Below are 15196 nucleotides of genomic sequence, written 5' to 3' on the forward strand. Positions count from 1 at the left end.
TTAAGGCAAGGTAGTCTGCTACCTTTCGGTCGAGTCATTCTCTGAGGGTGGACCCCGAGGGGCTGTGGTGATCCGTAGGACTTAGAAAGCTCTGCATGTCCTCCATCAACAACACATCTGTAAAGCATCCTGTCCTTGCCGGCGTGGTCATGGTAGGAGGAGGATTACGTTCACCTCTTCCCCTGTTAGATTCCCGTTGTGCTGTGACATCACTCTTATACGCTGTGTAAAGCATACTTTTAAATTTATTATTTTGGAACTTCTGCATCCTTTCCGACTTCTGGTAATTCAGTAACATTTCAGGCACTTTCTGCTTATACCGGGGGTCTAGTAGCGTGGCCACCCAGTACAGGTCGTTCGCCTTCAGCCTTTTTATACGAGGGTCCCTCAACAGGCACGACAGCATGAAAGACCCCATTTGCACAAGGTTGGATGCCGAGCTACTCATGTCCCGTTCCTCGTCCTCACTGAAGGTCTGTTCTTCCCCCCCAGCCACGTACAACACCATGGGTACCAGATAGGTGACAACAAGCACCCTGGGATTCCTGCTGTGGTTGGTCTTCCTCCTCCTCAAAGCCACATTCCTCCTCTGACAGCGTTGCCGCAGATCCAGCAAGCGATGCTGATAAGGCTGTTTCTGGTGGTGACCACAACTCTTCTTCACGCTCATCTATGGCCTGATCCAGCACGCTTCACAGGGCAAGAAAACAAATGGGATGATGTCGCTGATGGTGCCTTCAGTGCGACTGACTAGGTTTGTCATCTCCTCAAAAGGATGCATGAGCCTACAGGCATTGGGCATGAGCGTCCAGTAACGTGGCAAAAAAATTCCCAGCTACACAGAGGCTGTCCTAGCACCATGGTCATACAAATACTCGTTGACGGCTTTTTCTTGTTGGAGCAGGCGGTCAAACATTAGGAGTGTTGAATTCCAAAGCGTCAGGCTGTCGCAAATCAAGCGCCTCACTGGCAAGTTGTTTCGCTGCTGAATATTTGAAAAGTGCGCCATGGCCGTGTAGGAATGCCTGAAATGGCCACACACCTTCCTAGCCTGCTTGAGGACGTCCTGTAAGCCTGGGTACTTATGCACAAAGCGTTGTACGATCAGATTGCACACATGTGCCATGCACGGCACATGTGTCAACTTGCCCAAATTCAATCCCGCCAACAAATTACTTCCGTTTTCACACAACACTTTGCCGATCTCCAGTTGGTGTGGAGTCAGCCACTGATCCACCTGTGCGTTCAGGAGTGCTGGTGCGGTGCGACTCTCTGCTTTCAGGCAAGTCAACCCCAAGACGGCGTGACACTGTCATATCCAGGATGTGGAATAGCCCCTGGGGAGCTGGGGGTGTGCAATTGATGTGGAGCAAGACGCAGCAGCAGAAGAGGACTCAGCCGAGGAGGTTAGCGAAGAGGATAGAGTAGGTGGCAGCAGGCCTGCCTGCAAGTCGTGGCGGTGTCACCAACTCCTCTGCAGAGCTACGCATTCCATGCTTGGCAGCCGTCAGCAGGTTTACCCAATGTGCAGTGTAGGTGATTCACCTGCCCTGACCGTGCTTTGCAGACCAGGTATCAGTGGTCAGATGGACCCTTGCCCCAACACTGTGTGCCAGACATGCCATGACTTCCTTTTGAAGGCCTCAGACTCCACCGGCTTGTATGGTAAAAGCTGGCGGGCTAAGAGTTCCGAAAAGCCAGCTGTCAGACGCTGGGCAAGGGGGTGACTCTGACATTATGCTCAAACATCTCCTTGACAGACACCTGACTGTGGGCAGATGAGCAGGAACTGCTCAAGGCGGAGTGGCGGGTGGTTGAGAGGGGGCAAGGAGGACAGCAGTGGTTGACGTGGCTGAAGATGCTGGACCAGGAGGAGGATGGTGGCGTTGAGTTTGTGTGCTGCTTGTACTCATGTGTTGATCCCATAGGCGTTTGTGATGTGAGATCATGTGCCTTCGCAAAGCAGGTGTACCTAGGTGGGTGTTGGACTTACCACGACTCAGTTTCTTTTGGCAGACACACAAAAAAAATGCCACACTGCTGAGCTTTGCAATGACAGCATTCTGTTGGTGGCAACAGCATGCGTTGATTGGCGTGCTGTCTGGCTGACCCCCAAGTGCCGATACATGCTGTCTGACTGTGCCACTAGCTCCTTGCGACGACCTCCCCCTGCTTCCAACTCGTCTCCTCCTCCTCTCTGTCTCCCCATCTTCTTCTCTTGAGCAGGCACCCACATGACATCCACGGACACATCATCATCATCAACTGCTTCACTTGTATCTGACAACTCAGCAAAGGAAGCAGCAGCGGGTACAACATCATCACACCATACGTCCATGTGTGTAATGCTGCCTGACTGAGACATATCCCTGTTATCTACATCCTCTGGCAATAATGGTTGCGCATCACTCATTTCTTCCAACTGATGTGTAAATAACTCCTCTGACAGATCAAGTGAAGCAGCTGTGGTGCTAGTGTTGGTGGTGGCGGCATGTGGACGAGTGGTAACTTGAGAGGTGCCCAAAGCTGAGCTGGAGGATGGGTGCGTCAAGGTTCTGAGTGGAAGCTGTAGAAGATTGGGTGTCCTGTGTTAGTCAGTTAACTATGTCCTCAGAACTTTTCGAGTTCAGGGTACGTGGCCTCTGAACACTGGGCATTAGTCTAGGGCCAAAGGGAATCACAGCACCACGACCATGACGGCCCCTGCAGGGTGGCCTGCCTCTGCCTGTCATTTTTTTTTAGATTAGTTTAGTTGTACTATGCGTGCAAGCTACTGTGACACCAGATATGAGTGGCACTGTGCACTGGCAGTAGTTGGCAGAGTAGACGCTATAGGCCTATCATACACGCTTGCAGAAAACTAACTGCTATTATATTGCAGTCAAATTATTATTATTATTTTTTTATGCAAGCTACTGTGTGTGACACCAGATATGAGTGGCACTGGCAGAAGTTGGCAGAGTAGACGCTGTAGGCCTAACACACGCTTGCAGAAAACTAACTGCTATTATATTACAGTCAAAATAGACAAAAACAACTGGAAATGAAACCGAAAAAGATGCCAAAATATGAAAAAGGAAAAAAATTAATAATAGACTTAAAATAAAAATGGGTTGGTAAATAAGGAAAAACTGAAGAAAAAAAACTTCAATAAAAAACTTTAAAAAAAAAGGATTAGTAGAAGACCTGTAAACAGGAGAGAAAAACAAACAACATAGAAAACTTCAGTTACAGTCTTGCTATATACATTGAGATTCGGTAAAAATTTTATGTCAACTTAAAACTGAGACCCAAATACAAATACCATCTGGAACACATTTAACTGTATAGTACTGAATTAACAAATCAATGTCTTGGAGGGTTCACCTGAATCCGTACAAGTGAATTTCTACCCACCCAGTCATTGAAAATGTTAATTTGCCCAGCCCTAAACAGCTTCAGATTCATTTTACCAGAGAAGCAAGAACATCACAAGGTCCCAAAACCGTTTTTTCCTAGGGGAAGGAAAAATCTATTTAAATTAGGTCTTAAGAGTTAAAATGGTTTACAAAGACCTTAATGTACCCTTCTTTGGCACACAAAAATTAGAAACTGAATTCCAAGAACCGATCTCTTTCCTCTCTGAGCATCACATTTTTACCGTTCATATTGTGATTTAAATTCTGCTTCATTGATAAATGACCTTGCCTTTGCAAAGAACCATGTCTAGGACCACTACCCCACCTTGCTGAATAAACCACTTTACTTCTAGGTGTGGTTCTGGGGTACTTAATATACCTGTGTCTGTTGCCATTAGCAACGTTACAATATTGTGCAATGTGCCCGTATTCCCTGCATGCAAAACAACGAATAGCTTGTCTCCCTGCACAATATCTTGTCTTGGCACATGGTGATTTGACTTGGCGCAAAACATTAACCATACTAGATCCCACACTACTATCTGTATTGAGTCCACTTACCACGGACTCATCTGAGGAATCTTCTGGCCTTGTGTTAATACTTCCAACTCCAGGGTCAGACACATTGTTCATCTCCATCCCTGTGTCTGTTCCACTATCTGAACCACAGTCCTCAGACTTCTCCATGCTTACAGCCCATACATTTCCTCTAATCCCAGACACATTACTCTCCAACAGTTGTTTCGATAACCCTGTGCATGCGTCAGGCTGTCAGATAAATAGTCATTTTTCTTGCGCATCTCAATATTACACCTCACAGTACAGTCGTGGCCAAAAGTTTTGAGAATGACACAAATATTAGTTTTCACAGTTTGCTGATAAACTGCTTTTAGATCTTTGTTTCAGTGATGTAGTGAAATATAATTACACACACTTCATACGTTTCAAAGGCTTTTATCGACAATTACATGACATTTATGCAGAGTCAGTATTTGCAGTGTTGGCCCTTCATTTTTCAGGACCTCTGCAATTCGACTGGGCATGCTCTCAATCAACTTCTGGGCCAATTCCTGACTGATAGCAACCCATTCTTTCATAATCACTTCTTGGAGTTTGTCAGAATTAGTGGGTTTTTGTTTGTCCACCCACTTCTTGAGGATTGACCACAAGTTCTCAATGGCATTAAGATCTGGGGAGTTTCCAGGCCATGGACCCAAAATGTCAACTTTTGGTCCCCGAGCCACTTAGTTATCACTTTTGCCTTCTTGACACCAGGCCATCTTCCAAAAGTCTTCGCCTCACTGTGCGTGCAGATGCGCTCACACCTGCCTGCTGCCATTCCTGAGCAAGCTCTGCACTGGTGGCACTCCGATCCCACAGCTGAATCCTCTTTAGGAGACGATCCTGGAGCTTGCTGGACATTCTTGGACGTCCTAAAGCCTTCTTAACAAGAATTGAACCCCTTTCCTTGAAGTTCTTGATGATCCTATAAATTGTTAATTGAGGTGCAATCTTAGTAGCCACAATAGCCTTGCCTGTGAAGCCATTTTTATGCAACGCAATGATGGCTGCACACATTTCTTTGCAGGTCACCATGGTTAACAATGGAAGAACAATGATTTCAAGCATCACCCTCCTTTTAACAGGTCAAGTCTGCCATTTTAACCCAATCAGCCTGACATAATGATCTCCTTGTGCTCGTCAACATTCTCACCTGAGTTAACAAGACGATTACTGAAATGATCTCAGCAGGTCCTTTAATGACAGCAATGAAATGCAGTGGAAAGTTTTTTGGGGGATTAAGTTAATTTTCATGGCAAAGTAGGACTATGCAATTCATCTGATCACTCTTCATAACATTCTGGAGTATATGCAAATTGCTATTATAAAAACTTAAGCAGAAACTTTTCCAATATTCATGTAATTTTCAAAACTTTTGGCCACGACTGTACATTCGTAATTAGAGCTAGCTTCAGCTGCCTGCTGGACAAGGAGTTCTCAATTTAACAATTTCCACTTTTAAATCTTCCACTTCTCCTTCCAAACTCCGCTTCAGCCTACAAGGCTCCTGATATTTATCCGCTAGCCACCCAGCAGCAAAGATCAGAGCATACTTGCCTTTCTTTTTGCACATTTTTGGTACCGATCAGGTTTGCTACACAATTCTGAGCCTGCAGCCATGGATCAGTAGATCCCTGCATAGCTTTAAGAATGGCCGCTGTGTCCTTCAACTTTGCAACTTCTTTAAAAATACTTTCCATTGCACAAGAAAACAAACACCACAATGGTTGCTACAAAAAACAAAACACTAGTACCAATTTCTAGGAGTTGTCCCAATACTTTTGGCACAGAACCTTTCTACACTGTAGTACCCGTATTAATTATGCCAAACAAGTCTACAATTCAGTGTAACAGCCACAGATATACAAACATTAAGCAGAATCATCAACTATAGGACGATTTCACCGCTAAACTGCCACTAATGCTCACACAATGATTCCTGTATCAGACTGGTCACTGCGCTATACCATATCCGAACACTCCACTAATATCCCGCACAAAACTTATCAAAACAATATCGAACTGTACAACTGAAAGGTTACAAAAAGACAAGATAACTATTCTGTACAAAACTAACATTTCAGGCAAAAACAACCAAATCGCTTTCTATAGCAAACTAACTAAGATAGCCAACAAACCACACGTCTTAAAGATGGCCGACAAGCCACATGGTCATCACACAAAGGAAATCAAGATAGTGTCTACAATATCCAGCAATAGAAACAGTTTCTATATTCCCTGTTCCCTACCCCCGAAACTAGAGCAAAACCTCCACTCTGTGGGTGATTTACAGGTTAACAATATAAAAATACTCTCCAAATGCTGTCTCTAATGTACAAACACTAAAACCAATTTCTGCCTCTATAAACCTCTATAAAATCGCCTCTTACAAAATCACAGTAACATAAAAGTTAAGAAGTTACAAAATAAAACACAATACCCTTTACTGCTCAGCACACTATCTCATCATACAACCTCCATACAATCAACACAACGGAAAAGCGCTTACCTTATCTTTACACCCCTTGACGCAGCAGATAACCACATACACCAAAAGGTTCTTTAAATAGATTTTTTTCTGATATCAGCAGATTGGAGTACACAGATTTCAGTTTACAAAGAGCAAAACTTTCTCAAAAATGAGAGTAAGGAAAAGGATATTACCTTATGCCGGCCTTTTTTGCTTTTTGAAAATTAAGCTGTGTCTCCTTTAAGTTCTGCTGATAACGGGGGAAAAAAATTATCTTCCTAACTGAACTCGCCAAACTGTTGTAGAAATATTAATGGTTGTAATCTGCTCGCATCAAACTTTGTGTAAGGAAATTGGTAAATCTCTCTTCCCTCAGCAGACCCAGGTGTTATCATCTTGCTTAAATTCTCCTGAGCAACTCCCCTCCTCCCTGCCCAGTCTGTTTCTTTTATTTACTCACAAAAGGTGTAAAAAGGGGCTAGCCCAAGACAAGGATACAGGAAGTGATAACATACAGGAAGTGATGACATGACAAAGGACAGGGAAGGGCAATCAATGTGGCTGGACAGACAATGCACACACCCCATCCCTGTATAAGGAAGGATGAGTCATGTCCATTGCCTGACCAGCCAGGTGGCCACCCACCCCCATCACTGTAAGCATGGACCTCATTCAATAGTGACCAGTATCTAATGAAGATCAATCTACTGGTTCTTATAGGTTTGAGATTATCTGCGAGACATTGCTACGGCTATTGTCAGTATACGGTACGAGTATACCGACAAGGCAGATATGCATGTCTTAAAAGCAGATATGTATCCAGAAAGAGATAGCGAAGCCGCAGCAGAGGTATAATATGTATCTCTCGTTATGCAGACTTCACTTCTCTAATGTGTATAGACATTTGAAGGGAAGAAGCCCAGTGTATTGCACTTAGTGCTCACAAACCGGCAAACGCCCCCCTACACACTGAGAACACGTCTCCAAGCCCATGAGAAGGTTTTCATACTGACGGTTTTACCACTGGTCTCGATTCAACCCAAGTACCCTCTGCTAGAGCGTTCTTTGGCTAAATCCGACACAGGGAGACAGATGATAATCTATAAAAACACACACACATCCTAAGATAAAATGTCCGCATAATAAAATTTCCACAACAATAAATAATCACCTTTGTCTTCACAAAGTTTGGATAGGTAAGCTCAGCAAATTTGACCTGTGAAATGCATCTGTCATTTGAAAACAGCACAGGAGAAGATCAAGAAACCCAAATCTTTGTGCAAGGATATGCATCAATATGTGTGAGTGCCCAGATTACACATGGGCTTATCTGTCTTCAGAACACAAAATGTTTTTTTTTCTTACTGCACCTGTCTCCAGCATTGGAGCATCTGCCGTGAAGCTCCAGGTCCTCCAGGCAATAAACATGAGAAAATGAAGGCATTTATCTGCATGGCAATGAAGCTTGTAACAAAAGAACAAATAATACGGCACAGAACACATCACATTGTGTCTTTATTTTGTATATGTAATTACAGCTATTAACAATTCCAGGCTGCACTAGGTGCCTGGTCCTTTAAAAACTGTACAGCTGTACTTTCATTGTGTCAAAGTGGTAAAAAACATCCATCACCCTCAAAGAAGTGAGAACATTCAGAATGACTCACAACAGGATAACAAGTGATAAATAACTGTACATGTAGAACGGTATAAAAGAGAGAGACATAGCTGGCTGACCTGAAATGTAGCTAATATAATTCACTTAGCACAGGGCCAACAGTGCTTGTGTAGTCATCATTTGTACAAGGACATTCACTTTTCATTTTATGTCCTGTGCATACAATTTATTTAGTGAAGAACACGTGGACATAATATAAAAAACAGTGACATACATAGAGCAATGGAACCCCTATTATGGTGCAGGACAGAAGGGCCTGTTTCTTTCTCTGCCCCCTTTCTGTGATCCTTGAATTCGTCACTCAATGTAGTTCCTCTTGTGGAAATGGGAAAGGGGGGGGGGGGGTTGACTTCACAGGTTCTTCCCACCACATGCATTTTGGGGTGCCATTTAGTTTACTAGAAAGCATATTAACTGGTCTTCACAGTGATTTTCACTAAAATGCACTCATAAGAAAGTAGTGTTCTGTTTTCTGTCCCGGATCTGCCCTTACACAAGACAATTGTGGTCATCCTATTCCTTTATGTAAAATATAAGAAAGTGAAACTGGATTGCACATCCTCAATACTATGCTTTGATCTAATAACTGCTTCTCAGCATAATTTAGCGCAATATATAGTAAACCTACCCCTATGTTGCATACTGTACATGAGGCATTGGTATACAATTTGATCAAAAAAGCATAGGCCCACTCACCACAACAAGGTTGCCTCCTTGAGTGGGAGCCTACTCTAAATTTGGCGCAGTGCTGCCCGCCGACCACAGGTGCCGCAGCACCACACCAACAGGTAGCGGGACCCAGTAGTCAAACAGCTGTCTGGCAAAGCCACCCTGGCACTGGGCCCCACCAAAGCAACAACGGCCGCTGCACAGCACTGCAGCATGTGAACAGTTGTCAAAGCTCACCTTGTCCAAGCAAACAAGTCATTATCCTTCCTTGCTTTATTCAGGCATATCACTTGATTTTATATGTATCAGTACATAAAATGGTGATTACTATTTTAAATATACTTAATTAGCTTTTATGAGGAGCATTAAAGGAAGATGTGCCTCGAAAAAAAATTGGGGATGGCCAGGAATGGTGAATGTTTGAGAAAAACACCTGCTCTGGTTGTCCTGATTTTTGTGGTGCATCTCTGTACTCGCCACTTACAGTCGTAGCCATGAAATGCCAGCTCCACCCACATCACCAGTGCCGGCCAATCCATGAGCTCAGCGGTCACATGCTGTCTCTACAAACATCACTGCTGAGGCCACTGATTGGCTGGCAGCAGTGATGTGTGATGAGTCGGTACATCATACTTCCAGCTAGGCTGGGACCAGAAGCCATAGGGACAGAGGTGCCACAGGACCTGGGATGACCAGAGCAAGTGAGTGTGTTGTTTTTTTTTTTTTTTTTAGTTTTATTCACTCACACACAATGCCTTCCCATCCCCATTTTTTTCAAGGTCCAGACAACCCTTTAAATCCTCATCCACTGATGAGTAGAAGGAAATGGTAGCCCCAGATTAAGCATACACACAATTGAATATACGTTCAGTTTTTGCCTACAGTAAGATCTTCTGTCTCTGGGATTAGATATTTGGCATAAAACATGCAAATTAAATGACTGCTTTCTTCCAAAAACAGCTCCACTCCTTGCAGGTTGTATATGGCATTGCAGCTCAGCCGCATTCACTTCACTAGAACCGAGCGTAAATACTAGGCACAATATATGAGCAGGGGCATCTTTGTTTTTGAAATAAAAAAGTACCCATAATTTTCTGATATTTAGCTCTTTAAATATTTCAAGATAGTGCTGATAGGCCCTCTTTAATTTTCCAGCCCATGTAAAAACATCACAGCAGACTTTTTTTCCCCAATGAAACAAAAACGCAGAGGAATGACAATCAGTAGCATATTTACTAGTCAAAAATGTTAAGTAAGAGATGTCGTGTAAAATCTGCAAACTTTTTGGGTCATTGATCAAACTGTAAAGTAGATCTGGCTTAGTTGGCCATGACAAACAATCAGATTCCACCTTTCATTTTCCAAAGGCACTGTCAAAATGAAAGGTGGAATCTGATTGGATACCATGAGCAACTAAGCCAGTTCTACTTTACATCAGTTTGATAAATTACCCCATTTGTATGCAAAATCTGCCATGGACAGGGCACTAGATTTGTGGAAAAATTGGGATTTTTTTCCACATCATGTAAATTAGTATTTTGAAAATCTTACTCTCATGCATGTGGTATCTTCAGTACAGATTGTTTGTAGCATGAAGCTATGGGCTGATATACAGTATAGGGCGATGATCAAGAACAAACTGTTGGTTTCCAATCTTTGTCTGCTTCTTTGTCCAGTGGTCGGCAGTATAGTTTCGCAAGGCAATTATTTGAGAACATATGTTTGTAGAAACATTTGATCCCGATAATTGGTCTTATGTAAATGGACCCTTCAGCTTCTTTCACACATATTGTTTGTGCCTTTTTGAAAAACAAAAAGGCCATGAATTTAATATTTTGTGTTTTTTCAGTGTTTTAGAATCTGGTCAGTGTTTTCTGAAGGAAAAAATGCCAGGAAAAACACTTTGTGTGAAAGCATCTTGAGGGCACACACACAAATATGATCGATGTTCTTTTGCTCAATGCAAAAGTGTGATAGAAACAGCTAATATTTTTTCCATACTACAAAGCAGTTCTTCAGTGGCATTTTGTCTTACAAACTGTGCGAACACCGTTTTTCTGCCATTTTGTTCACTACTGACAAGGAGATGTCAAAATACCAAAGCTTCAACATGCTGCATTTTTAAACAAATGGCAGAGACCCAAAAAACGCCACCTAATTATCAATACCGCCAATTGCAAAAAGAACCCCCCAAAACACGTGTCCTGTGTTTCATACTGTCAATAGACTTTCAGCAAACATCTGTAGCTTGTGTTTTTATGGCAAGAAATGCACCAAAAAACACAGCTGCCAAAAATGCTAGTAAGACAGCAAAAGTGCACAGAAATGCCACTAAATACCTATGTGTGAACCCACACTTAAAAGGATTGTACACATTTGGGGGCCTTTTGGTCTGACCTGCTCCCTGCCATTGGATACTGGCTCCTTTAGTCCCCGCTTCCACTGATGCTCCCGGGGGTCACCAGTGCTGTTGCGGCCAAAGACTGTGATGTATCGCTTATGTGTCATGTTAATGGGTCACGTGACACCTGTAGGATACATCACTGCTGAGGCCAGTCGTTGGCTGCAGTGGCACATATGAACCCCCCATCAAACCGGATGCTGACATGAGGGATCAGAATGTGTCAGTGGCAGCTGCGGACCAAAGGAGCCATAGCTCAGGGACGGGGAGCAGCTAACTATGCTTCCATCTGCAAAACGGAGAGGTCAGGCCCAAAGGCCCCCAAACGTGGACAGCCCTTTTAAGGTGACACAGTCTCCTGCTTTGATGGAGCTAACTTCGTCATTTAATATAGAATATAATGGGAGAATCGATTTACCTATAATATCATTATATTCACCAAAACCTAACAAATCAATTCACTAAGTGCATCCTAATGGCAGGAGAACAGATTTGCAATCTAGAGAACAGATAAAAATGGGCAAATGAACTCATCTCTAATTACAATATTCCTAGCTAGCACCATGCGGTAGATTTACCTCCCATCCTGTTTAAAAGCACAGAAAAAATTCCCATCCATAGACTATGTAGAAAATCCTTGCCAGCATGTGAAGTGCTTTTAAAACTTGGTATAAACTGTGCAGATTTTTGGAGTTACTACCAATAATTGGACTTCCTGTTTTGTGATGTCTGTTGCTCTGCACTGTGAATGCTAGACTGGTCCCAAAAAGCCCACAAAAGAAAATATAATTTTTTTTGCCCTCAGTCAGAAAAATACTTGTTAAACGTTGTTGACCTTATTAAAAATTGAATGCTAGCACTGGCTTAAATGGTCACTAAATTTTCACATAACTTTGCATAAATCAATAGTACAAGTGACCACAGGAAACTTTGTAATGTTTCAGTGAGAAATGTCTAGTTCTCCTGTTACCCTGCTAATTGTTTTTCACTTTAAAAATTGCCTTTTCCCTCCAGGATGGATGATTTCTGCAAGAGGATCATATTACACATGTCAATGCAAGTCTATGGAAAGGAGGAGGGAGGAGTGAGCAGGAGCCGAGGAGACAGGCACAGACAAAGAGAGACTGCACAGCTACTGAGGAAGGTTATAGCTCTGCACAAGTGCTTCATTCTCAAAAATACAGGTCAGTACTTCTCTGTAATGCCCATCATTATACTGGGGCTGCTTCTGAGTGAATAAGAGAAGGTTAGGAAGGACATTCTCCTCTACTTTCTGTGTGTGCAGTGGATAGCACCTCATCTCCATTCACCATGTCTGAGAGAACTACAGACCAAATATTCAGCAAGCACAGAGGAAAACTGCTAAAAAAAGAAATGCCAGATACAAGGGATATAATTACCAGAAATAATGTTATTCCTCATGTACACATGCTGTACTATTGATTAATGCAAAATTTGTTGCAACCTCAGTGACGCTTTAAGGAGTCTGTTTTTTTTCATTGTGTCCAGCAGAACAAGAGTAGTCACTGAAAGAGGAGGCACTTGTGTTGTTAGGCAACCTGTCTTTTTTTTTTAGGATTTCTATAAAACTGTAGTTGAGCTTTTCATCTGTCACAGAAAAATAATTGATTCACAAGGAGGTGCATTTGATATGTTAGATATTAGCACCAAAGGTCTTGGAAAACGTCAGATTACAGCAGAACCTAATTTAATGTGTTTTCCGAAATACTTTCATTCTAACACACTTTTAATCTGAGAAATATTTTTGTGTGAAGGTAGTACTGTATGTGTTTAATAGGACTATAAGGACAGGCGCAATGATCACATAAACACATAGTTGCTTCTTGCCATCAGTGAATTGTTACACAGCATAAAACACCATCAAAAGTACAAACAAATTGTGAAGTGTGGAATCTCTGGTCTAATGGGGTCCATATTAGCCGCCAGCCATGACACCATGTGCCTGCTTTTCTCACTCTCAGTCTATTAAACTAGACTGTAAAATTAGAAACAACATACTGTACCAGCTGCCATCTCATGTAGTATATACAGGACAGTGTAACCATGTTAGGCATACCAGGCTGATCAAATATCTGACTGTTGTGCTATTAATAAAGGAATTATACATCTGCCAAAACTTGTGCATTCATTGTGTGCTGCACGATGGTGAGATAATGCTCTTTTCACAAATATTCTGTAAACCTTACCACATGCAATCAGAAACACAATAAAAGCTCCGGGATAGTTTGTGTTCACAGTCACTTCCCTGTAAACATTGTAATGCTTTTTTTGCAGGGAAACGATCTGCACTATTAGCTTGTGCCATTAGTTATGAAAAAGCCGCCAAGGAATTCTCCTACATCACTCAAAATTGGGATGTGAACATTCTTGGCCCTGGACCACGGTATTGAGCTGCCAGGCTCAGTATCTGCTTCCAGTGTCTTCTGCCGAGCTTGGTCTTTAGAGGAATAGCTTTACCAACTGGCCCTGACAGCTTCAATGTCACTCACCAAATTCTGAGCCAGACATATGCCAAAAATCTGTCGGAAGAAGAAAGAGAAATGCTTGTATGAAGTGAAATAATAACATATAATTCAAAATTTAAAGGGGGATTTATTCTACATACTGAGACTGGGTATTAAGATCAGCCCAGGCATTTTAAAGCATACAGGCCCACCAAGTGTCCATACATGTTCAGAATCCAGGGGCATAGCGAGGCAGGGTGAGCAGGGCACTTGCCCTGGGCACAGAGGGTTGAGGGGGACCCTGGGAAAGTTTATTTAGATGGTAGAGCAGGGAGCTGTCGACTTGCTGCTTCAATGTTCAGATGAGCTGTAGCACTCCCCAGAAGGTCACACATCTCAGTGCTGGGCTGTGTAGGAGGAGCGTGCAGGCCTGGTAATCAGCCTCCTCCTACACAGCCCAGCAGCGTGATGTGTGTATGACTGGCAAGCGTTGGATCATCAGGGAAACAGGTGAGTATTTGTGGGATGGGGGGCATTACTGAAAGGGGCAACGTGGACATTACTACAAAAGGATGCACAATGGATAATGTTGAACTGTTTAATAACTACTGTGAGAGGGCACAATGTAGGCATACTGTAACTACTGTGAATGGGTACAATGTGGGGATTACTACTGTGAGGGGCACAATGTGGGCATAACTACTGTGATGGAGCACAATGTGGATAATACCACTGAGGGGCACAATGTGGGCATTACTAACTTGAAGGAGGCAAAATGCGGATATTACTACTGTGAGGGGACACAATGTGGGCATAACTATTGTAAGGGGGCAACATGTGGACATTACTACTGTCAGGGGACAAAATGTGGGCATAACTATTGTGAGGGGGCAACATGTGGACCTTACTACTCTCAGGGGAAACAATGTGGATATTACTACTGTGAGGGGACACAATGTGCATATCACTACTTTGAAAGGGCACAATGCGGATATTCTTTCTGTGACCTTGTTCGGGTTCCAGTGGGCATCACACCGATACTCCAACCAAGCCCTGGATAAGGTCGGAGCAGTTGGTTCTTTTATTTATTGCAAGGTGTATTGGTACTGCTGTGCACCCTATGATAGATTTTACCAGGTGTACATATTCAGAGTAATTTACAAAGACCGGTTTTTACGTACATTTTTGTTCCCACTCTGCCCTGCTGGAGGATTAGCATAATTAATTAATTAGGTGCACCTCCGGCAGTCCGTGCACCTGGAGTAGTTTTTACTTCTCTTTTACACTTGTTTTCAGGCGTAAAAGATAGTAAATGTGTGTAAACTCCTAAATAGTGGGCTTGCGACTATTTTTACACCTAAGGGCTCATTCAGACGGCCATATGCTGTTTGCAAAAATGCGGGTCCACTTTTTTGTGGACAGTTCAGCATGTCCGCAAAAAAATGGATTGCATTCCACAATGGGGCCACGTCCTAATTTTCACTGATAAGTATAGAACATGTTTTATTTCTATGTTTTGCAGAGCCGTAGAACGGAAGAAAAGGTCCCCACAGA

At 42.9% G+C, this 15196-nt stretch overlaps 1 protein-coding gene across 1 annotated transcript in view; it reads right to left on the reverse strand.

The window, feature by feature from the left end:
* Positions 1–7927: 7927 nt before the first annotated feature.
* Positions 7928–15196, reverse strand: part of TSPAN5 (tetraspanin 5) — a 205394-nt gene continuing 198125 nt past the window's right edge. The window contains exon 8 of the mRNA XM_044302279.1: positions 7928–13717. Coding sequence (XP_044158214.1) covers positions 13652–13717 — 66 coding nt within the window. The 3' untranslated portion in view covers positions 7928–13651. The remainder of the gene's footprint in view (positions 13718–15196) is intronic.

This window comes from Bufo gargarizans, chromosome 1, assembly GCF_014858855.1.
Source record: "Bufo gargarizans isolate SCDJY-AF-19 chromosome 1, ASM1485885v1, whole genome shotgun sequence".
Classification (NCBI taxonomy): Eukaryota; Metazoa; Chordata; class Amphibia; order Anura; family Bufonidae; genus Bufo; species Bufo gargarizans.